This window comes from Sciurus vulgaris (assembly GCF_902686455.1).
Source record: "Sciurus vulgaris genome assembly, chromosome: 4".
In the NCBI taxonomy this organism is placed as follows: Eukaryota; Metazoa; Chordata; class Mammalia; order Rodentia; family Sciuridae; genus Sciurus; species Sciurus vulgaris.
In genome coordinates this window covers 172,647,432-172,670,194 of record NC_136464.1, presented here as the reverse complement: position 1 = coordinate 172,670,194, position 22,763 = coordinate 172,647,432, and the positions used below count along the sequence as shown (strand labels likewise).

The 22,763-nt window shown below is 35.1% G+C and overlaps 1 protein-coding gene across 4 annotated transcripts in view; it reads left to right on the top strand.

Annotated features, from left to right (window-relative positions):
- UGGT2 (UDP-glucose glycoprotein glucosyltransferase 2) overlaps positions 1-22,763 on the top strand; it is a 212,494-nt gene that overhangs the window by 33,726 nt on the left and 156,005 nt on the right. For all 4 annotated transcript variants that reach the window (XM_079137705.1, XM_079137704.1, XM_079137707.1 and 1 more), the window contains 3 exons: positions 219-279; positions 12,991-13,082; positions 18,054-18,204. In XM_079137705.1, coding sequence (XP_078993831.1) covers positions 219-279; positions 12,991-13,082; positions 18,054-18,204 — 304 coding nt within the window. The remainder of the gene's footprint in view (positions 1-218; positions 280-12,990; positions 13,083-18,053; positions 18,205-22,763) is intronic.

Sequence of the window (22,763 nt, the reverse complement as noted above, 5' to 3'; positions counted from 1 at the left end):
CAATACAAAATAGCTATTTTCAGTCTAGAATTTTTGAAAACTTAAGTATTCAATAATAAACTGTGAAATTATGCAGTTAAGACATTGGAATTTTGAGTCTTTGTTCCACCTGAATCAGATACTGTGTTGAATAAGAACTATATTACCATTATATTGAATTAATTATTAGTCCTAAAAATTTAAGGAAGAATGAATTACAGCAAAATGTATTTTCCCAGATCTCTGACCAGAATTGCTGTAAATCAACGCATGAGGGAGGAAATACAGGAAAATCAAAAGGTTTGTTGGAATTAATAATTTACCACACTTAATTTTAATAATTTACCACACTAATATCACTGTTTCACACTTTGGATCTTTAGTTCTCATAAAAGTTGATTTGAATTTCTGATAATTTAAATTAAAGTTTTTATATTTTTATGTTATCTACTACATGTAGCATATACTGTGATTCTAGCCAATTTTTCCTGACATATATCCTATTTATTTCACCCCATCCTATAGACTTTCTGCTTCATAGAATAAAGTTAATATTCCTTTATAACAGATTTTCTTAAATGCTTATGAGGACCTTGTTTTAGTCAGCTGTTTCACTGCTGTGACTAAAATATCTGACCATAATAATTGTAGAGGAAAAAAGTTTGAGGGATCACAGTTTCAGAGTTCTCAGTCCATGTTCAGCCAGCTCCATTCCCCAGGGGCTCCAGGTGAATCTGAACATCATGGCAGAAGAGCGTGACAGAGGGAAGCAGTTCACGTGATGATCAGGAAGCACAGAGAGAGATCTCCACTTGCCAGATACAAATACATATGCCAAAGCTGTGTCCTAATGTCCCACCTCCTCCAGTACACCCCACCTGCCTTCAATTACCTTTCAGTTAATCCTCTCAGGTGATTAATTCACTAACTGGGTTTGGGCTCTCATAACCTAATCATTTCTCCTCTAAGACTTCTTGCATTGTCTTACATGTGAACTTTTGGGGGACACCACATCTGAACAATAGCAGACCCAGTCAGACTGTTAGACTGCTGAAGCATCATGAGAATTCTATGGCATGCAGGATACAATTGATCGGAAGTTTGATTAGATCCTGCCAGAGGGCCTCTTAAGTTACCTCTAGAACCAAAAGACCCTAATAGTTCATATTTATCAAATGCTCACATTGGCAATGACCTAGCTGTAATTCATAGGACTGGTTTGGCTTTAAGTAATTAACTACCAGACTTACAGGGCCCTAAACAGTATAAGTTTATTTTCCTCACACAAAAAGTCTGAAAGTAGATGTCTGTGGATATTATGATTCTGGTGCTCTAAAAGTGTCAGGGAGCATTCATGAAAACACCTGGGTCTTTTAATTTCAATATGGCAACCTTACCTCCAGTCATCTTTTCAAAAGAGGCAGGAAGAACAGTAACAACCACATTCATCCTTATTAAAGCCTTCCTGAACCACTTTAATAGACTTTGATTTCCATCCCATTGCCGGGATTTTGTCATGTAGTCATTCATAGCTGCAGGGGGGTGTTTGCTTTCCTAGAGATCACAATAAGAGAGGTGGACTAGGTGTAGTGCTGGGTTAGCCAGCCAACAAAGCATGTTACACTTGGACAGACTCAGCTGTCTTCTCTGCTGTTTTGATAAAGATAACCAGTGATGATGAGGAAAATGATGTATAGTTCTTTGGATCGTAGGTGTTAGGAAAACCAACATGTCCTCTCACCTCAGACATTTCTTTGCTTCATAGACCATCTTAGAAATTCTTATTTATCATTCAAAACTGAGTTGTTTAATTGTTCCTCTCTTTTATTTTCCTACTTGCTAAAAACCATTATTCAAGCAGAATTGTTTTCTTATGAGAGTTCCTGCACTTGTTTTTTTATAATGCCACCTACAATAAGAAGGAAGAGAGGGTGGGAAAGAGAGGAAAATTAAAGGAATACCAGAGTGTCAGTAACTTTACCCGATCAACAGTGTTTTCTCTGCTCACTTAACAGTCCAAAGTGGGTAATCTTCAGAGCTTTCCTCCATGTGGTAATTTGGGTGAAAAAGCTTAAGAATTTCATGAGGTTAAAGAAGAGATGTTGGGGGAATAAAGGATAATTGGAAAGGATGAAGAGTCTAATTACCAAATGGAGTAATTTCAAAGGAAATATTTGAAAGACTACATAGTATCCCTTGGTGGCAAAGGGGCAATTAGAACCCCTGAACCAGTCTGGTATTTGAGAATCTGAGAAAGACTGACTGCATTAGGTGACTCAACTTAAACTTTTGATTACTGTATGGAGCCTTCAAGCTGAGAAACCTGGTAAGCCACTTTTGATCCTTGTACCCCAAAACAATCTAATGTCTCTTTCAAGAAAGTTTAACTCATATGACTTGTCAGGAAGGTAAAACTGCTGTATCTACTTAAAAGGTTTACTGTATAACAGAGAAAGCAGCAAAACCACTAAATAGAAAATTGCTATACACAATTCAGACATGAAATTAAATCTATGTTATTGAAGCTAAAAGGTAACACAGGTTTTGAAAGGCAGTAACTCAAAGATGAGAGGCACTATGATACCCAAACAAGAGGATGTGAAATCCCAAACAGAAGAATGTTGCAAAAATATAGAAAGTAGAGATAAAACAACTTCAGAAATAAAAGCTAATATTAAAACAAAGGAGAATTGACCTTATAGAAAACATGGTTGATGACTTAGTAGATTAAAAATAAGTGAAACATCACCAGTAGATTAGACCTCCACATTGAAGATAGATTTTCAGGCCTCAAAGACAAAGTATAATCTTGAAAATAAAGTTGACCATAAAGAAAAGATGTTAAGAGAACAGGAACAAAATATTCAACAAATCTGGTATAATATTAGAAGGACAAATTTAAGAAAGATTCATTAGGATAGTTGAAGACTCTGAAATATAAGCCATAGAAATGCACAATATTTTCAGTGAAGTGACATCCTAAAGTTTTCCAAACCTTTAGAATGAAGTGGAAATTCAAATATATGCTGCATGTAAGACTCCCTAAATACTTAATCACAATAGATACACTCCAGGACACTTAGTTATGAAAATACCTAATATACAGAATAAGTTTAGAATTTCAAAAGCTTCAAGAGAAAAACAACTGGTCACATTTAGAGGTAAAAAATCCAGATCTCCTCTGATTTCTCAACCCAAAACTTAAAAGCCAGGAAGGTTTGACATAATATATATGAAGTTCTAAAAGAAAAATTGATGGCAACCAAGATTACTATGCTTAGTAAAATTAAGATTCAGAATTGAAAATGAAATAAAACCTATGATAAGCAGAAGCTAAAAGAATTTATAACTGGAAAGCCTGTACTACAAAACATATTTCATGAAGAAATGAAAAATAAAAATGAAAACCAGCACAGGGAGGAATTACACTAGAAGAATCATTAATTAAAAGAGATTCAAGTCTAATCTAAGCATTAGAAATAAATCAAAATAGTAGGAAGTAAAGATCATTTCTCAAAACCATTGAATGTTGATGATGTGATCTCTTCAATCCAAAGGCAGGTTGACAGATTGGATCTTTCATACTTCATAATGAATTTTAGGACTTTTTTCTACTTCTGTACAGAATTTCATTGGTATTTTGATGAGGATTGCATTAAATCTGTATATAGCTTTGGTATAGCCATTTTAACAATATTAATTCTGTCTATTCACAAACATGGAATATCTTTATATCTTCTGAAGCTTTTCAATTTCCTCAGTGTTCTATAATTTTAACTGTACAGCTCTTTTGCCTCCTTAGTTAAATTAATGAATAGGATGGTGTTTTGTTTTCGTTTTGAGGTTTTTTAATGGAGTTTTTTCCTTAACTGAATTTCTTAACTGAATTACTGTTGGAGTTTAGGAAAGCTATTGATTTATGGGTGTTGATCTTTTATTCTGCTACTTCACTGAACTCACTTGTAAGAGCTACAAGTCTTCTGGTGGAATTTTTGGGGTCTTATAGATATCATGTCATGGGCAGTTTGACTACTATTTTTCCTGTTTATAGTCTTTTGATTTCCTTTTCTTCCCTGATGGCTGTGGTAGAGTGGACAGTCCTGTCTTGTTCTTGATTTTAGGGCAAATGCTTTTAGTTTTTCTCCATTACATTTCCATTGTGTGGAATTATTTGCAAAATAGTCTGCAAAGGATTAATATCCACAATATATAAAGAGTTCCTGAAAATCAATAAGAAAAATTAGTGATTCATTAAAAAAAAAAGAGGCAAAGGACACGAAAACATAATCACCAGTAAAGAAATACAAATTGATTATATTAGCCCATTCGTGTTGCCATAACAAAATACAGTAGACTGGGTAGCTTAAATAACAGAAATGTATTTTCTCACAATTCTGGTGTATGATGGGTTTTTCATAAATGACCTTTACAATGATGAGGTAAATTTCTTTTATCCCTAGCTTCTCTAACATTTTTAACATGAATGGGTGCTGGATTTTATCAGAGGCCTTTTGTGTATCTATTGAGATGATTCGGTGATTCTTGTCCTTAATTCTATTTCAGTGGTGAGTTACATTTATTTATTTGCATATGTTCGAACCAACTTTGCATCCTTGGAGTGAAACCCACTTGATCATGGTATAGTATCTTTTTGATGTGTTTTTGAATGCAGTTTGCTAATATTAAGGATTTTTGTTTCTTTTCCTCAAGTATGTTGCTCTGAAGTTTTCTTTCCTTGATACGTGCGTCTTTATTGATGGTTTTTGGTATCAGGGTTATACTGGCTTCATAGAATGTTTTTGGGAGTGTTCCTTCCCTTTCAGTTTCATGGAATAATTTGAGAAAGACTAGTGTTTATCTGTAAAGGTCTGGTAGAACTTAGCTGAAAATTCATCTTGTCCTGGGCTTTTGTTCTTTTTAGGAAGACTTTCAATTTCATTACTTAATATTGAATTGCTCTTTCAATTTCAGTACTTAATATTGGCCTATTTAGGTTTTCTGTATCTTCCTATCTTCTTCGAACAGGTCACATGTGTCCAGAAATTTTTCAATATCTTCTAGATCTTCCAGTTTATTGGAGTATAATTTTCAAAATATGCTGTTAATCCTCTGGATTTCAGAAGAGTCTGTGGCAGTATCTCTTTTCATCCCTAATTTTATTGATGTGGGTCTTTTATTTTGGTTAATTTGGCTAAGGAATTAATCTTTTTGTAGCACCAACTCTTTGCTGCATTGGTCCTGTGTATTTTTTTAAATTCTCAATTGCATTGATTTTGACTCTGATCTTAATTATTTTGCATCTTCTCAGTTTGGAATTCTTTTTCTAAAGCTTTGAGGTGGAACATGTTTATTTGGGATTTTTTTTTTTAATATTGACACTCAGTACTATAAATTTTTCTCTTAAAACTTCTTTCATGCTGTTCCTGAGATTTTGATATGTTGTATCTCTGTTCTCATTTGTTTATATCAGTTTTTTGATTTGTGTTGACATTTCTTCTTTGATCCATTCCTGTTTATTTAAGAGTATTGTTAAATCTCCATATGTTTCTGTGGTTTCTGTTTTTCTTGCTGTTGATTTCTAGTTTCATTCCATCGTAATCTAATAGAATGCATGGGATTATCTTTGTTTTTTGCTAAGATTTGCTTTGTGATCTAGAATGTGGTCTATTTCAAAAGAGTTCCATACATTGCTAAGAAAGTAAATTCAGCTGTTTTGGGGTGAAATATTCTATAGATATTTGTAGGTCCATTTGATTTATAGCATTATTTAGGTGGGCAGCGTCTTTATTGATTTTATGTTTTGAAGACCTGCCTATGGTGATAAGGGTATGTTGAAATCACCCAGTATTATTGTGTTGGGATCTATCTGGGATTTAATGTCAGAGTATTTTTTTTTCCATGTAATTTGGTGCATTGACATTTGGAGCATAAATATTTACTATCGTTGTGTCTTCTTGTTGAATTGTTCCCTTTTCCAGGATATAGTTTCCTTCTTTGTTCTTCTGATTAATTTTTGCTTGAAATCTGCTTTGCAAATATGAGAATAGCTACTCTGCTTGTTTTCAGGATTCGTATGCCTAGAATACTTTTTGTCATCCTTTTACCTTCAGCCTTTTGGGTGTTTTTGTCTATGAGTAAACAACATAGTTAGATTTTTGTGTTTTGATCCATTCTTAACCTGTCTTTTAATTGGGAAGTTGAGACCATTAACATTCAGCATTAGTATGGATATATGTTTGTGGTTTCCTATTGTATCAATATTTTAATATTTAATACCATGTTGATTCTCATTCATGGATTGCTCTTCTTTTGCTCTTCTTTATTTGGGAGCTTTGGGATTTGTTTTAGTTCCTGTTGTGGTTCAGATATGAGGTGTCCCCAAAAACCTCATGTGAGAGACAATGCAAGAAGGTTTAGAGGTGAAATGATTGAGTTATCTGAGAGCCTTAACCCAATTGGGCGAAAAAATCCTGATAGGAATTAACTGAGTGGTTACTGTAGGCTGGTAAGGTGTGGCTGAGAAGGTGGGCATGCCTTTAGGGTATGTATTTGTTAAGCTGAGCTTAGTCTTTCTGCATCCTGGTCACATCTAGTACCACTGTCCTCCACCACACTCTTCTGTCATGTTGTTCTGCCTCATCGAGCCCGAGGAATGGAGCCTGCAGTTCATGGATGACATCTCTGAAATCGTGAGCCCCAAATAAACTTTTCCTCTTCTAAAATTGCTCCTCAGGTCTTTTAGTCACAGCAGCAGAATAGCCAACTAAAACATTCTGTGTGCAGTTTGGGTATTCTTTGTAATGCTGGCTTGGTGATCATGAATTCTTTGTTCATTCTTGTGGAAAACTTTCTATTTCCCCCTCAAATTTGAAATAGTTTTGCTGAGTATAGTAACTGTGGCTGGCAGTTGTTTTCTTTTAGGACTTGAAATACCTAAATCCAGGCCCTCCTTGAATTTAGGGTCTGAAATGAGAAGTCAAAAGCCTTGTGGGTTTGCCTCTAAATGTGACCTGATGTTTCCCTTTTGCAGCTTTTATTATTTTTTCTTATGTTCTGTGTTGGGCATTTTGATTATGATTTATCTTGCAGAGCGTCTCATTAGAATACATTTATTTGGGGTTCGGTAAGCCTGTATAGTCTTAATATAAATGTCCGGTGTCTACTTTTGACATCTATAACACTAGTTGTCACCTATGTAGGAATAGTGGGGTCAGCATTTAACAATAATGCCAACAATAACAAACTGAACTAGGTGTCTGTTATCCCCTATGTTAATAATCACAACAACTTGAATGGGGTAATAATTACACAGTCTGTATAGGTTCTATTTAGTGGGATACCATTTGTTAAGTGGGAGAAAATAGAAAGGCAAGAGAAAATTTGAAATGTTCAAGAAAGTGATCAAAGAGGCATGAGATAGGGAGCAGGTGTCATCTATAAAAAAGAAGGAATAGTAAGTTACTGAAAGTAATGGAAAAAGGAGGAAGGAACAGGAGGTTATGGCTATTACTGGGGGAAGAGAGTTGTAGTAAGTATAATCTAATCTAGGCTAAATAATGAGCACATGCAGGAGAGAGCTATTAATGTGTAAGGAAAGTTATGAGTATATATATTCAAACATATCCATGCAGTGAGAGCACACACAATCAAACACACAATCATGCATAATTTTAAAAAGTGAAGAATAATACAGTACAATAAAATGTTTGGGAAAATGGGGAAAAAAGTTAAAATTTAAAAAGTAAAAAATTGGAATATGGATAAAAAAGGAATAGAAAAAGGAAAATGAAAGTCTTAATGAGAGATAAAGTTCTTGTTTATTCTGTGGTGGTCAGATCTGCTACCAGGGACAGTCTTTGATTATTGGTTCTGTAATTTTGGCTGCTGTCCTTGTGCTCCTTGCCCAGCTGCTAGCCAGGAGTAGTAGCTCTCAGCTTCCAGTCTGCCAGCGTTGGGTGGGACAGACTGGGGAATATGCCGATGATCGTGTAACGGGTATTCACCCTGGAGCTGAGTGTCACATGAGCATCTCCATAATAACTCCCACGGGGTGCCAGCCACCACAGGATCTTTCTCTCTTGAAATCCAGATCCTGAGTGATCCAGACAAAATTTCCTTGTGCATGCCTCAGTTTCTCCACTGCAGGCACCCTCTGGGAGGTTTTTCATCAGCTATTGGTAACTTTCTCCATGAGTTCCTAGTCCCTGCTTCTGCAGTTGCATGAACTGTGTGGGGACAGCTGTCAGCTCTTAGGAACATTTTCCTCATCTGCCAGCCTATTCCACTTCTGAGGAGGGCTGCGTCAGGGGTGGGGTCTTTCCATACCACCCTCTTGGAGGGCTTGCTGACCCAAGGAACGCTTTCACCCCAGTGGCCACTTTGGATTTGTTTTCACTGAGGGGCTTGTCCTATCAGCTATGTGTCCATTAAAATCAGCCTTCCTCTGTAAACCCCAGGCTTCCCTAGGTTGATTTCTTTTTTTTTCTTTAATATCTTTACCTGCCAGCTACATGTTTCTTTGTCCATGGTCCCTGCTTTGCTCTGATGGTAGCAAGAGCTAGTGCATCTCTAAGATACTATTTCTTATGCTCAAATTACCTTCTTTTCTGTAGCTCTATGAATTTAAATTTTTTTTTTTTTTACTTTTACAGACTGCATTTTGATTCATTGTACTCTTTACCCTATGTAAATGTGTGATTATAGGAATGGTATGATTTTTTTTTATTACAGTTCAGTGTTGTTTCAGTGAGGTTCCTTTGATGCTTACCTCTCTGCAGAGAAAGCTTCCTGTTTTATAAGTGGGGGACTATTGGGACATGCTTCCTTTCTCTATTTAGCTATCTTCCTTTCCTCAGCCTCCTTCCTTCATCCTTAACCAGTATTTTGAGGACCACTCATTTGGAATTTTTTTTAGCTTCAGGTGATAGTTCAGTTTCATTGATTGTTGAAACGCAGTGGAATAAACTATTCCCTATTTTTTTTTAAATGAGTGTATATTTCTCCTTGGGGATTTGGATTTATTTCCACTCAAAACTCAGAAGTGCTACCAGTTTAATTTCATTTAAAATAAAAAGTCTGAGTTTATGGGGTTTTTTTTTGTTTGTGTGTGGGTTTTTTGTTGTTGTTTTGTTTTTTTAAACCATAAACTGTGAAATCAAACCCTGAACCTATGTGAAACTAAGTCTGTGGGCACAAATTTGTTTGGAAGACTTCTTCCTCCACCAACAAGATTGAGAGACAAGTTTCTGTGCTGTTTCTGCAGAACATTTAGTTTACCTTTTCCCTGTGAGTATAGCACTACTTCATGTGGGCATGAAGAGAGCTCTGAACCTACTCCCCATCTTTGCAGCTCCAAGGCTTTGTCCATCCTTCTTCAAAACCCAAGTTTTAGGCCATCTAGGAAATTGTGAATTTCCTCAGAACAGGTCCTTCACTGTGGTTTACATTTTTGGATTCATATTTCTACTTTTTCTCTGCCCTCAGATTAATTCTTTAATTTCTTAAAAACAAAACCAAGTTTGGAGGACTTTATTAATATTTTCATCTAGGTTTTTTTATACTTTATTTTAATAAGAGAATTTTAGGATCTTTGGTTTGTCACATTACTATAAATTGAATTTTTACCCCATATTTAAGAAAGGCCACTTTGAGTCTTTGACTAATTTGTCAGCATTCAAGCCTCGCCTTCTGCAGTGGAGAGGGATATGGAAGGCAATGTAAATTCACTGGCATTTGTAGATTTTGAGGTTGCAATATAGACTTATTAAAGTAATTTTTTGATAGAAAGGACCAGAAGTAACTGAAGACAAATCAAGTTCCCCTTTGAACCTTGTGTTAGGATTTAGTTTCTTGCCAGTATTCTGTATGAAATAGTATAAATATCTTGTCCTTTTACGAGTTTTCTTCTTCTCCCTTCTCTGGTTGTAACTCACCTGTCATGTTGATGAGTAATCATACAAAAATATTCATCTTTGTCAAGCTTTCTCTGAATTGCTTCAAATTAGTTGCTTCATTTGCTTTTTGAGGTTATTTGTACACATCTCTAAAATGTCACTTATGATAATTGAAATGCAGTATTTAAAATTTTCCTCCTAAGCTGATTGACCTATTCCAATAATAGTTAATAAAAGCTTTCATTTTACATGTGAAGAAGCACATATATATATAAATTGATATAGATATCAATATCTAAATAGATATATACAGTTAACCTGTGAGATAGGTACAGTCATTCCCATTTTACAGAGGAGGAAATTGAGGATTATAAACACTAATTGAATTTGTCCAGATTTTACTCTTTTTTTTTTTATTGTAAACAAATGGGATACATGTTGTTTCTCTGTTTGTACATGGCGTAAAGGCATACCATTTGTGTAATCATAAATTTACATAGAGTAATGTTGTTTGATTCATTCTGTTATTTTTTCCCTTCCCCCTCCCCTCCCACCCCTCTTTACCCTCTATACAGTACTTCCTTCCTCCATACTTACCCCCCTCCCTAACCCTAGCTCTAACCCTAACACTAACCCTTCCCTCCCCCCCATTATGTGTCATCCTCCACTTATTAGCGATATCATTCGTCCCCTGGCTTTTTGAGATTGGCTTATCTCACTTAGCATGATATTCTCCAATTTCATCCATTTGCCTGCAAATGCCATAATTTTATCATTCTTTATGGCTGAGTAATATTCCATTGTGTATATATATATATATATATATATACCACAGTTTATCCACTCATCAATTGAAGGGCATCTAGGTTGGTTCCACAGTCTGGCTATTGTGAATTGAGCAGCTATGAACATTGATGTGGCTGTATCTCTGTCGTATGCTGATTTTAAGTCCTTTGGGTATAGGCCAAGGAGTGGGATAGCTGGGTCAAATGGAGGGTCCATTCCAAGTTTTCTAAGGAATCTCCACACTGCTTTCCAGAGTGGCTGCACTAATTTGCAGCCCCACCAGCAATGTATGAGTGTACCTTTCTCCCCACATCCTCGCCAACACCTGTTGTTGCTCGTATTCTTGATAATCGCCATTCTAATTGGGGTGAGATGGAATCTTAGGGTGGTTTTGATTTGCATTTCTGTAATTACTAGAGATGTTGAACATTTTTCCATATGTTTGTTGATTGCTTGTAGATCTTCTTCTGTGAAGTGTCTATTCATTTCCTTAGCCCATTTGTCGACTGGATTATTTGAATTCTTGGAGTAGAGTTTTTTGAGTTCTTTATAGATTCTGGAGATTAGTGCTCTATCTGAAGTATGATTGGCAAAGATATTCTCCCACTCTGTAGGCTCTTTCTTCGCATTGCTGATAGTTTCCTTTGCTGAGAGAAAGCTTTTTAGTTTGAATCTATCCCAGTGGTTGATTCTAGCTTTTATTTCTTGTGCTATGGGAGTCCTGTTAAGGAAGTCTGATCCTAGACCAACAAGGTGAAGATTTGGACCTACTTTTTCTTCTATAATCTGCAGGGTCTCTGGTCTGATTCCGAGGTCCTTAATCCATTGTGAGTTTAGTTTCGTGCATGGTGAGAGATATGGGTTTAGTTTCATTCTGCTGCATATGGATTTCCAATTCTCCCAGCACCATTTGTTGAAGAGGCTATCTTTTCTCCATTGCATATTTTTGGCCCCTTTGTCTAGTATGAGAAAATTGTATTTATTTGGGTTTGTGTCCGTGTCCTCTATTCTGTACCATTGATCTACCTTTCTATTTTGGTACCAATACCATGCTGTTTTTGTTACTATTGCTTTGTAGTAGAGTTGAAGATCTGGTATTGCAATACCCCCTGTTTCACTCTTCCTGCTAAGGATTGCTTTAGCTATTCTTGGTTTCTTATTCTTCCAGATGAATTTCATAATTGCTTGCTCTATTTCTGTAAGGTACGTCATTGGGATTTTAATTGGAATTGCATTGAATTTGTATAGCACTTTAGGTAGTATGGCCATTTTGACAATATTAATTCTTCCTATCCAAGAACATGGGAGATCTTTCCATCTTCTAAGGTGTTCTTTAATTTCTTTCTTTAGTGTTGTATAGTTCTCATTGTAGAGGTCTTTCACCTCTTTTGTGAGATTGATTCCCAAGTATTTTATTTTTTTCAAGGCTATTGTGAATGGGGTAGTTTTCCTAATTTCTCTTTCTGAAGATTCATCACTTATGTATAAAAATGCGTTGGATTTATGGGCATTGATCTTGTAACCTGCTACTTTACTGAATTCACTTATGAGTTCTATGAGTTTTCTGGTGGAATTTCCAGGTTCCTCTAAATATATAATCATGTCATCAGCGAACAGGGATAGTTTGAGTTCTTCTTTTCAGATTTTACTCTTAATAAGGAGCAATACCGGGATTTAAACCAGGTGTGATATACCACACTCTAGGTAACTGGACTGTACTTGGCAGAATGTTACCTTTTCTTTCCTTTGTTATTGCTATAGCACCTAGAGTTGTTTCTATTGCATGGCATACACTTAGGAAATGTTTACTGAATGAAAGGCAGTGAAAATTCTAACAGTTCTTTAGTAGAAACTTCATGAATTTAAACTGAGCTTCAACTATTTACACATACATTAAATTTTTTCTTGGGATATTATTGCATCAAAGAACAGGAATGTGCCACCTATTTAGTTGTGTGTGTGAACATATATTCACTATGTAAAACATAGTAGAACTTTAATGTCATCCTTTGCAAAATCAAAATGTTCTGATATTGAATTCTAACCTATCAAGATTTTTATCACTTAGATCAGGAGAGGCTAGATTTAACCTGCCACCTGTTTATTGTAAATGAGTTTTATCACAGAATAATCATGACCATTTGTTTACGTATTGCCTAAGGCTGCTCTTGTGTGACAGAGGCAAAGTCAAATAGTTACAACAGAGATGGTATATCCTGCAGTGCATAAAGTATTTACTACCCAATCTCTTACAGAAATTAGTTTGGTGACCCCTGACATAAATCACTAGTCTTGAAGCATTTGTTTAACTGTTGTTTTGCTTTATTTCAAGTATCTCCAAGATAGATTTGAAATTCAGCCAGGTGATGCTCGTCTATTTATAAATGGTCTTCGTGTTGACATGGATGTTTATGATCCTTTTAGGTAAGTATTAAAATTATTAATGTAAACTATGGTTTAGGTAAAGATAAAAATTCTCCTGAACTTAGTATGTCAAAATACCAAGAATGACTTTAAATATAAATCCATTTTAAATAATTTTAATTGGCAATAAGTGTACATATTTATGGAATACAAAATACAGTATTTTGATATGTGTCCAATGTATAATAATAAAATCAGGGTAGCTAGCATTTCCATATCCTCAAACATTTATCATTTCTTTGTGTTGGGAACATTCAAAATCACCTCTTCTAGCTATTTTGAAATACACAGTAAATTATTGTCAACTATAGTCTTCCAACTGTACTGTAGAACAGTAGAACTTACTCTGCCCATCTAGTTTGGCACCTATATCCTTCCTTTTTTCTTCCTCCCTCTCAAGTGCATGTTTTTGATTGTGTAACACAAGTCTATTGTTTTTGGTAGAATATTCTACCAAAATATACAAGCCCAAAGCATATTAAAATGTGAAAACAGAGAAACCCTGGAGATAATTGTTCCAATGAATGCTAGACCTGTATTTACCCCATTATTCTAAACTGTCTTTCAGTGAAAAGTAGGTTATTGACTTAGCAGTCAAGTTCTTTGGGACTTGTATCCTCCAGAAAGAAACTGAAAACAATATGAAGTGTTTTCCCAGAAGGAAGAAATCAACAAGGGTATTTTAAAGGGCTGTGTCTATCAGGAAATTTGAAATTATGGAATGTTGAATGTGCTATCTTGTGCCTTAGGTCAGAAACTCTTCAGAAGTGCTCTAAGGCAGAATGAATTAGGAAGTCTTTTGTTAGTCAGTGGCCCCCTCACCCATAAATCTAAACTTAGGATTCAAAAAGAAGAGAAAAAATGGAATTTGTTTTACTCTTAGAAGCATAAAACTACTTTAAAATTTAACGTTTGCAGCATAAGATGAATTTAGTAAATTTTTTTTGTTTTGCTTCTATATGAGATGATTGCTCCTGAGCCCACCAGCAGCAAGCTGACACCAGACTTCTTCAGATCCACATTCTTTTTTCCTTCCATTGAAAGATCCATTTTCTTACCAGTTTGGAAATACAGAAAAATACAAAAAAGACATAGAAATAGGGTAGTTCATTTGGAACTTGTTGCAATTTTATAATTCTTATCTCAGACAGGGCTTTTCTCTATATTTAGTTGAATCCTCGGACCTGACAACCTGAGGTAACAGCATAAACATTACCATAGAAAGAATAGCAGCATGTGTGCCATAGTTCTGTTCCCCAGTGATGTGATAACTAGTGATGGTGACCGGGATTCCCTTGAAGGAGAAATAGCAAATATATGAGGATAATTGTATCTTCTGACATTTTTCAGTGTAACATAATCAAAGAGGTTCTCAGAAAAAGATCACAAGATACAGAATAAAATCAGTGAAAAAAGGATGAATGAATGAATGATACGGAAAATAGAGAAAGGAAAATGTTCTATTACAGAGACATTACATAGGGAGAGTTTTGCTTTTGCTACTAGTACTTCAGAATTGTATATTTGAGGAAGAAATAAATGAATTATATTTTGTTTCCTTCCCATCTCGTATAATTGAATTTCTAGATTGTGGAGAACCAACATCATGTCCCAGATCTGGCCCCATATTTCTTCCTCAGCTGCCCAAATAGTAGAAGGAGCTTAAATTCTCTGTCTCAGGGTCAGGACAGCATTGGTCTTATTTCCAGGGAGGCTGAAAGAGTAAGAACCACATGACTGTGACTAGGGGAAAGGCTGGCAAGACATAAGCAGGGCTTTGTTTCTCTACCTTAGAATACACTGTCCTGGTCCATCAAGGAGGCACTGCTGCATCTCTGCCTCATAGTCACCTCAGTCACAGACTTGCCCAGTGAGAAATTGACTCTAATACAAATCAGGTATCACATTTTGATAGCCAGTCTCTTCCTACTTGAGCAATGCCACTACCAGAAAGATGTGACAAAGGGGTCTTGATATCACCACTTGTGTAGTTTTTTTGGTATCTTAATAAAATTTACTGCTCAGAATTCTTTGAGTTCTTGCAAAATATGTATTTTAATGCAAGCAGTATTGAAATGCAGTATTACAAAATCAATTTAATTTTAAAATTCAGTTTATGTATCTGAGTCTTGTTACACTTTCGGAACTGTTGCATGCTGGGGATATAGTGGTGAACAAGATAAAATAGGTCTTGCCTAAGTGGCATTTGCAGTCTAGATGGGAACATATTAAGTAAATAAGAACAGTATGATAAGATTTATAAAATGTTAGGTACAGTGCTTAGGATTTATAAACCCAGAGAATTATACTATTTTTTTGATGGAACTTTGAAACTTCAAGGAAGTGTTTTATTTAAGCTAGGACTTAAAGGATAAACTGGACAATGGGGAATGGAGGTTGTGACAGCACTGGCTTGTTTGAGAACTGTGGAGAACCAGGAGGAGCTAGGTCAAACAGGTCGACAAAGATCAGATTGAGAAAACAAGTTATAGATTTGACCTTTTGTCTCGAGCACAGAAGAAGACATCAAGACAAGTCCATAGTGTTTAAAAGGGAAGCATCAAAAGCCATTTATAAGCCGTAAGATCCAATAAGTTTCCTGATAGATATATCTAGTTTACTAGATACTTAGTTTTTATTAATCATCCAAAATTCAAGACTTAGGAAGATCAAGGAACAGACTGGTGCTTATTGTGTGTGCCTGATAGTCAGTTCATCAGTCCTAATACTCTGGAAAGGGATTATTGCTTTTTCTTTTTTAAATAGATGTAGAAACTGAGACTAAGATTTTATATAAAACTAAAGACACAAATAGTAAATAATGGCAGAATTCAAAATCCCATTCCCTTTCTAATGTACTGTGCTGTGTCTGGTTTTCCTTGAAAACAGGTTGAGAAAAAACAACCATGGGAAATACTCAAATTCTGTCATACCAAAAGAATGGGTCTGATCAGTGAGCATCACAAAATTTTTGGAATGAAAAATATATTGGCAGTGTACTCTGAAATTCTTATTTAACAAATCAGGAAACTTAAGACTAAAAACTTTTAAGGACTTCAGGAAGTCACACATGAAGTAGTGAGCTACTATATTTTTAGCATGCCTGAATATATTTTTACTACATATATAAATATAAATAAGCATATAGTGTTATATATTCTTATTATATATACTATATATGAGTACATATTTAAAATTTATTTTATATTTTAACATGTCTGCCCTATTCTGAGCATATGCTGAGCTTCTATATTTTTAACATGCCCAAGTTTTTACTACAACCCATCCCATAAGGTCAGGTGTGACATTTTTCAATTGTCCTATCATGCCAGGCTGCATCTTATTTTTAGTTTGGTGATTTGTGATGTTTAAGCTAGTATTCTTTATAGCGCCCATCTCCTCATAGTTTTTAAAATATTTTTTTAGATGTTGATAGACCTTTATTTTATTCATTTGTTTATATGTGGTGCTGAGAATTGAACACAGTGCCTTACACATGATAGGCAAGCACTCTACCACTGAGGCACAACTCCAGCCCCCATAGATTTTTTTTTCTTGGTCAAAAGCTTTCTTTTTGTGGTCAAAACTGTCTAGGATACAGACATGTAAAGCCAAAGTTGTACATACAGATCAGCTTGAAATTTACACAACAGCTTTACTAAGAGTTTTGGTATTAAATCTCTCCCCAGTGGATCTCTATAGTTTCCCTGAGGACTGTACGCCACTCAGTTCACTTGTTGAGGGGGAAAATGATTTTGGTGACTGGATTTTTTGAATAAAGCCCTTAGGTTAAATATAATAAATATGAATTTTAGCAGTTGGTTTAAAAGTAAGAGTTCCTCCTTGTCTAGTGTATGTTTCCTTTTTAAAAAAACAAATATGCTACAGTCAAGTCTTACCATTACAGACAAGGGGAGACAGGGAAGTATTGCCTCTAGCATTTCTGGGCCTGCGCTGATCTCCACTAACTGAGCAGCCATAGGCAGGACACGTGACCTGTCCGCCTCAGTTGTATCACCTGAGATGTCTGAGGTGGTTTGGAGGCTCTGGGGAGCTCTTGTCAGAAATTACTTAGTACTTTTATGGCATATACAGCTTGATAAAGAGTAGTTTAGAGATTTGCGGTGCCCAAACTTTTTGAGAGTAGAGTTATTTACTATTAATATTGTTTGAATAGTAATAGTCTTTTATGTTTAAGAATTTTTGAGTTATTATTCAAATCGATTACCTCTTTTCCAAAATGCGTGCAACCAGAAGTGTTTCAGATTTCAGATTTTTTTTTTAATGTTTACATGTATAAAATGAAATCTCAGGAATGGGACCTAGTCTTAACATGAAAGTTAATTTTTGTTCACATACACCTTACACACATAGTCTGTAGATAGATAATTTTATACTATATTTTTAGTATTACTACAACCCATTACATGAATTCAGATGTGAAGTTTTCTACTCATAATATGTAAGTGCTCAAAAGTTGTGAATTTGGAGCATTTTGAATTTTCAGATTAGAGTTGTTCAACCTGAATATATAATAAGACAAATTAATTTCTATTCTAAACAGATATGAACTTTCACACACTTTAATGGGGCTTCTTATATACTAACATTTATTTTTTTTTATGTCTGTCTGATCTTTCATAGATTTTTCATGGGTGACCTAATGTTCTTTTTCCCTTATTTATTTTACTTAGGGCTGATCATAGCCTCACTAGTTTGATAAAGAATACAATATTATTTCTGTCTTATCTTTTAAATAATAGGATTGTTATCACCCCCTCAAAGAAAAGCATATATCCTGGGTAACTAATTAGAACTATTTCTTTATGAGTTTAATAATATATTTTTCTGCTATTAATAAAAAATATGAATGGAACTTAGTTTTTAATGCTTTGAGAAATGTCTGACACTTTAACAGATTCTTAATTTTGACAAATCAAAATAAAACTTTTCTTTTTTTTGAACATCAAGTATTTTGGATATGCTGAAATTAGAAGGAAAAGTGATGAATGGCCTTCGCAATCTTGGGATCAATGGGGAAAATATGAGCAAATTTTTAAAATTAAATTCACATGTTTGGGAATCTGCCTACATACTAGATATTCGACATTCTTCTATAGTGGTAAGTGTTATTCTTTGTTCTAAAACCTTTAATATATTTAAAGCTTCACATAAAACCAAATGCTGACAGACTTTAGAACAAATTTGTAATCATTTTGGAGGTGTATTCAGTGAAAGGAAAGACATCAGACGCATTTTCCCCTATCGTGTAGCTTCTTATAATACCCACTTAGCCAGTATCCTTTTAGCTTCAAAGATAAAAATGGAAGCGTGAAAACAGAATAATCACATGAAAAACCACAGAAATAAAACACTGAATGATTAAGAGCCAAGGAATTAAGAATGCTGTCTTAATGTGATGAAAATCTTGCCTAAACAACTTGCAGTGATCTCCTAACATTCTGTTGTGCGTGTTGCAGTCTGGGTGAAGTTTTTCAGAAATCTGATCACATCTCCCTCCCTTGCTTAAGCACGAAAGTGGTTGTTAGTATCATTGGCAGGCTGCAAACACCTGTTCTCCCCCAACCTTTTCAGTTCTTTAACTGAGAGATTTTTTTCACCACTCTCCCTCATCTCATCTTGGAAATTTCTTTGTCCATGTACCTCCTACTCTTTCGGAGTTCAATTCAAACAGTCTCTTCAAACAGTCTTTCCTTAACAATCCAGATTATGTGATGTTTTTATAAACCACCCTCAAGTTCAGTGATTTTTCCAGAAGGATTCAGGAGGCCCAGAAGTTGTTAGTCATAGTTATAGATTTTTAGAGCAAAAGAATACAAAACAGAATCAGCAGGGATGAAATCCAGAAGAAACCAGGTGCAAGCTTCTAAGAGTTCTCTCCTGGTACAGATGTACAGGATGAGGTTAATTCTGTGAGTGACAATATGTGCAAGGTGCTTCCAACTAAGGAAGCTCAAGTACACCTAGAAGTTCAGGGTTGTGAAAGGGGCATACAACAGTCTGTACCTGCCCTTAGTTTCTGAAGTCCCAGACTCTCAGAGGAAAAGCAGAAGTTCATTATAAATGCCATTGTTTGTATAAATTCTCTAGACAAGCTGTTAGAACTGCTGCAGCATGGTTCAAGACCCTAAGCATGCAAAACAGAGCGTTCCAAGAGGTCAGTTCCCAGAAGCCAGCCAAGAGACAGTCAGGAAAAATACCCTTCTTGGGACTGTGTAAGGTGTGAGCACCCCAGGCCTGCTAGTTAACCTTTTCATATACACTCATGTATATGCACACATGTATATGCACATATACGGATGTATTATATGTCAGAACTATCCCTTGTCAGTTAAAATTTTACATTTATCCTGTGATTTTAGTTTAGTTTGAAAAATTTTTAATTGACAGTTACACAAATTTATGGGGTACAGTGTAATAATTCAATCCATGTACATAATATGTGCCAGTCAAATCAGGATAGTTAGCATTTCATTCTTTTTAAAACACTTAACTGTTGGGAATCTTTAGCTGTTTATAAACCATATAATTATTTTAAACTACACTTATCCTATTATGCTGTAGAACTAGAACTTAACTATTTTGGTAACTGTCAATCCACCTTCTCTCATCCCTTCCCCCCCACCTTTCTTGGACATTAGTGACAACTGTTCTATGTTTACTTTTATGAAATTAACTTTTTTTGTTTCCACCTATGAGTCAACACCTACAGTGTTTGTCTTTCTGTGCCTGGCACATTTCACTTAACATTATGTCCTCCAGTTCCATCCATGTGGGTATAAATGACAGTTTTACTCCTTTCATGGCTAAATAATAAACCTAGCCATTCATCTGTCATTGACACCTTGATTGATTCATATCTTGGCTATTGTGAACAGTGCTACAGTGAACATGGGAGTGCAGGTTTCCTTTGGATACATGCCCAGTAGTGGACTAGCTGGAACACAGGTTAGTTTGAGAAAATTCCATACCATTTGCCATAATGGCTATACTGATTTACCCTCTCATCAAAAAATATACTAGGTTCCCTTTCTCTGCTTTCTCGCCAGCATCTATTTTGTCTTTTTGATTATGACCATTCTATCTGGAATGTGATGATATCTCATGGTGGATTTGATTTCCCTGGTGATTATAAGCATTTATTTCATGTCTGTTACTAGACTGTAAAAACTTCTTGCTAGTGCATAAACATAAGACAGATATCATGTATTTATCCTGCAATGTTACTGAATGTTTGTTAGTCCTTGTAGTTTTTTTAACATTCTTTAGAGTTTTCTTTGTGTAAGATTTTCATCTGTAAATAAAGATAATTTTCTTCTTTCTAATCTGTTTATTTCTTACTTGTGGAAATATTTCAACAAATATTTCACTAGAATTTCCTTACAGTGTTGAATAAAGTACCAACAACAGACATCCTTACCTTGTTTCGTTCTTTAGTCAAAGCTTTCAGTCTTAACGAAGTATTATGTTATCAATTGATTTTTTTTTTTCATAGCTTTCCTTTATCAGATTAAGGTATTCTATTCCTATTTTAAGTGTTGTGCATTTGGGGGACAGTTAAAGGGAATTGAACCCAGATGTGCTCAACCCCTGAACTACATCCCCAGCCCTTTATATTTTTTAAGACAGGGTCTCACTAGATTGCTGAGACTGGCGTCAAACTTGGCAATCTTCCTGACTTCACTTCCTGAGATTACAATTGTGCGCCACTATACCTATTTTTATTATGAAATGGAGTTAGATTTTTATCAAAAGCATTTTCTGCATATGTTGAGATAATGAGATTTTTTATTATTTTTATATGGTGTATTTCATTGGTTACTTTCCATTGATTTAACTAACCTTCAATTTCTGGGATAAATTCTATTTGGTGATGAATTATTGTTTTATATGTTGCTGAATTCAGTTTATTTTTTGCATGTATTTTTGTCTATATTTTTAAGGGATATTTGTCTACATTTTTCTCATGTCTGTCTGGCTTTTCTATCAGATTAATATTGACCTCAGTGAATGAGTTAGTATTTTCTCCTGTTTTTTTGGTAGAGTTTGAGGATTGGTATTGTTTCTTCAAATATTTGATAGAATTCATCAGTGGAATCATCTGTTCCTGGACTCTTCTTTGTTGGGAGGTATTTAATTACTGGTTCAACCTCATTCAGATGTCCTGTTTTAAAAAAAAATATTTTTAGTTGTAGGTGGACACAATACCTTTATTTTATTTATTCATTTTTATGTGGTGCCAAGGATCAAACCCAATGCCTTACACTTGCTAGGCAAGCCCTTTACCACTATACTGTACCTCAGCCCTAGATGTCCTATTTTTGAGTCACTTTTGGGAGTGATTTGTGTTTCTTGGAATTTGTTTATTAAATAATCCAATTTGTTAGTATATAGTTCATAATATTGTTATTCTTTTCATTTCTGTAAGGTTGGTACAAGTGTAAAACCTCATCCTCTTTAATTATGGATTTTAGTTTTTTGAGTCTTTTTTCTCTCTGTTTTGGTCTACCTAAACTATTGTCAATTTTATTGTTGAACAACTTAGTTTCCTTTGCATTTCTCTGTTTTGCTTTTCTCTTTTGTCATCAGTCCATATTATTTCTTTTTTGCATTTAGTTTTACTCTTCAAGTTTCTTAAGGTGGAAATTTATTTTGAGAGCTTTTCTTGTAGGCATTTGCTACTATAAATTTCCTCTGGGCATTGACTTTTTTAAAAGAAGAGTTCCTTAAGTTTTTTCAGTTCCTCAGTGTTTTCTTATTTCCCTGATTTTTTTTTCTTTCACCCATTGCTTAATTATATTGTCTAGTTTCCACATATTTGTAAATTCTCTAAATTTCTTACTTAGTAAGATTTTAAATTTATTTCATTGTGGTCAGCGAGCTACCCCCTATGGCTTCAGTCTTTTGCATTTATTTTTAAGACTGTGTTCCAGCAAATCATCTACTCCAGAAAATGAGCACTGGAGAAGAATATGTACTCTGGTGTTGGATAAAATATTCTGTTGTTGCCTGTCAGTTTTAGCATTATTCAAATCTTGTTTCCTTTCTCTCTAGTTCTTTCCATTTTTAAAAGTGGGATTGTTGGGAGACTAAGACAAGAGGATCGTGAATTCAAAGCCAGCCCCAGCAACTCAGTAAGATCCTGCCTCTAAATAAAATACAAAATAGGACTGTGGCTGTGGCTCAGTGGTTCAGTGCCCCTGAGTTCAATCCCTGGTACCCCCCACCCCAAAAAAAGTGGGATATTGAAGTCTCTGCTTATGTTATCTGTTATATTAACTTAGTGACCTGCTAACAATTAGAGATTAATTTAAATTTCTGGAACTAGGAAACCTTCAGTTTTTGCAGAGGGGCTTTGTGTATAGCAGGTGGGAAGAAGGGGAAGGGCACACATTTAGCATTCAGTCAGGAGTTTATATATTTGCTTTAGCTCCCACTTCATGCCCTAATAGAGGATCAAAGTCAGCCAGTGGAAAGAGGGCTTTCTCAGGTTGTACCCAAGTATGAACAAATCCCAGGGCATGCATATGGCTTTCAAGATTTCAAGGAATATGCCAGAAATTTTCAGTTTATTTCCCAAAGTAGTTCCCAATGTTTCCTCACTAGCTTTTTGGTTAGTCTGTTGCTTGTCCCAATTGTTTTCTACTGTCTCAGGCATTA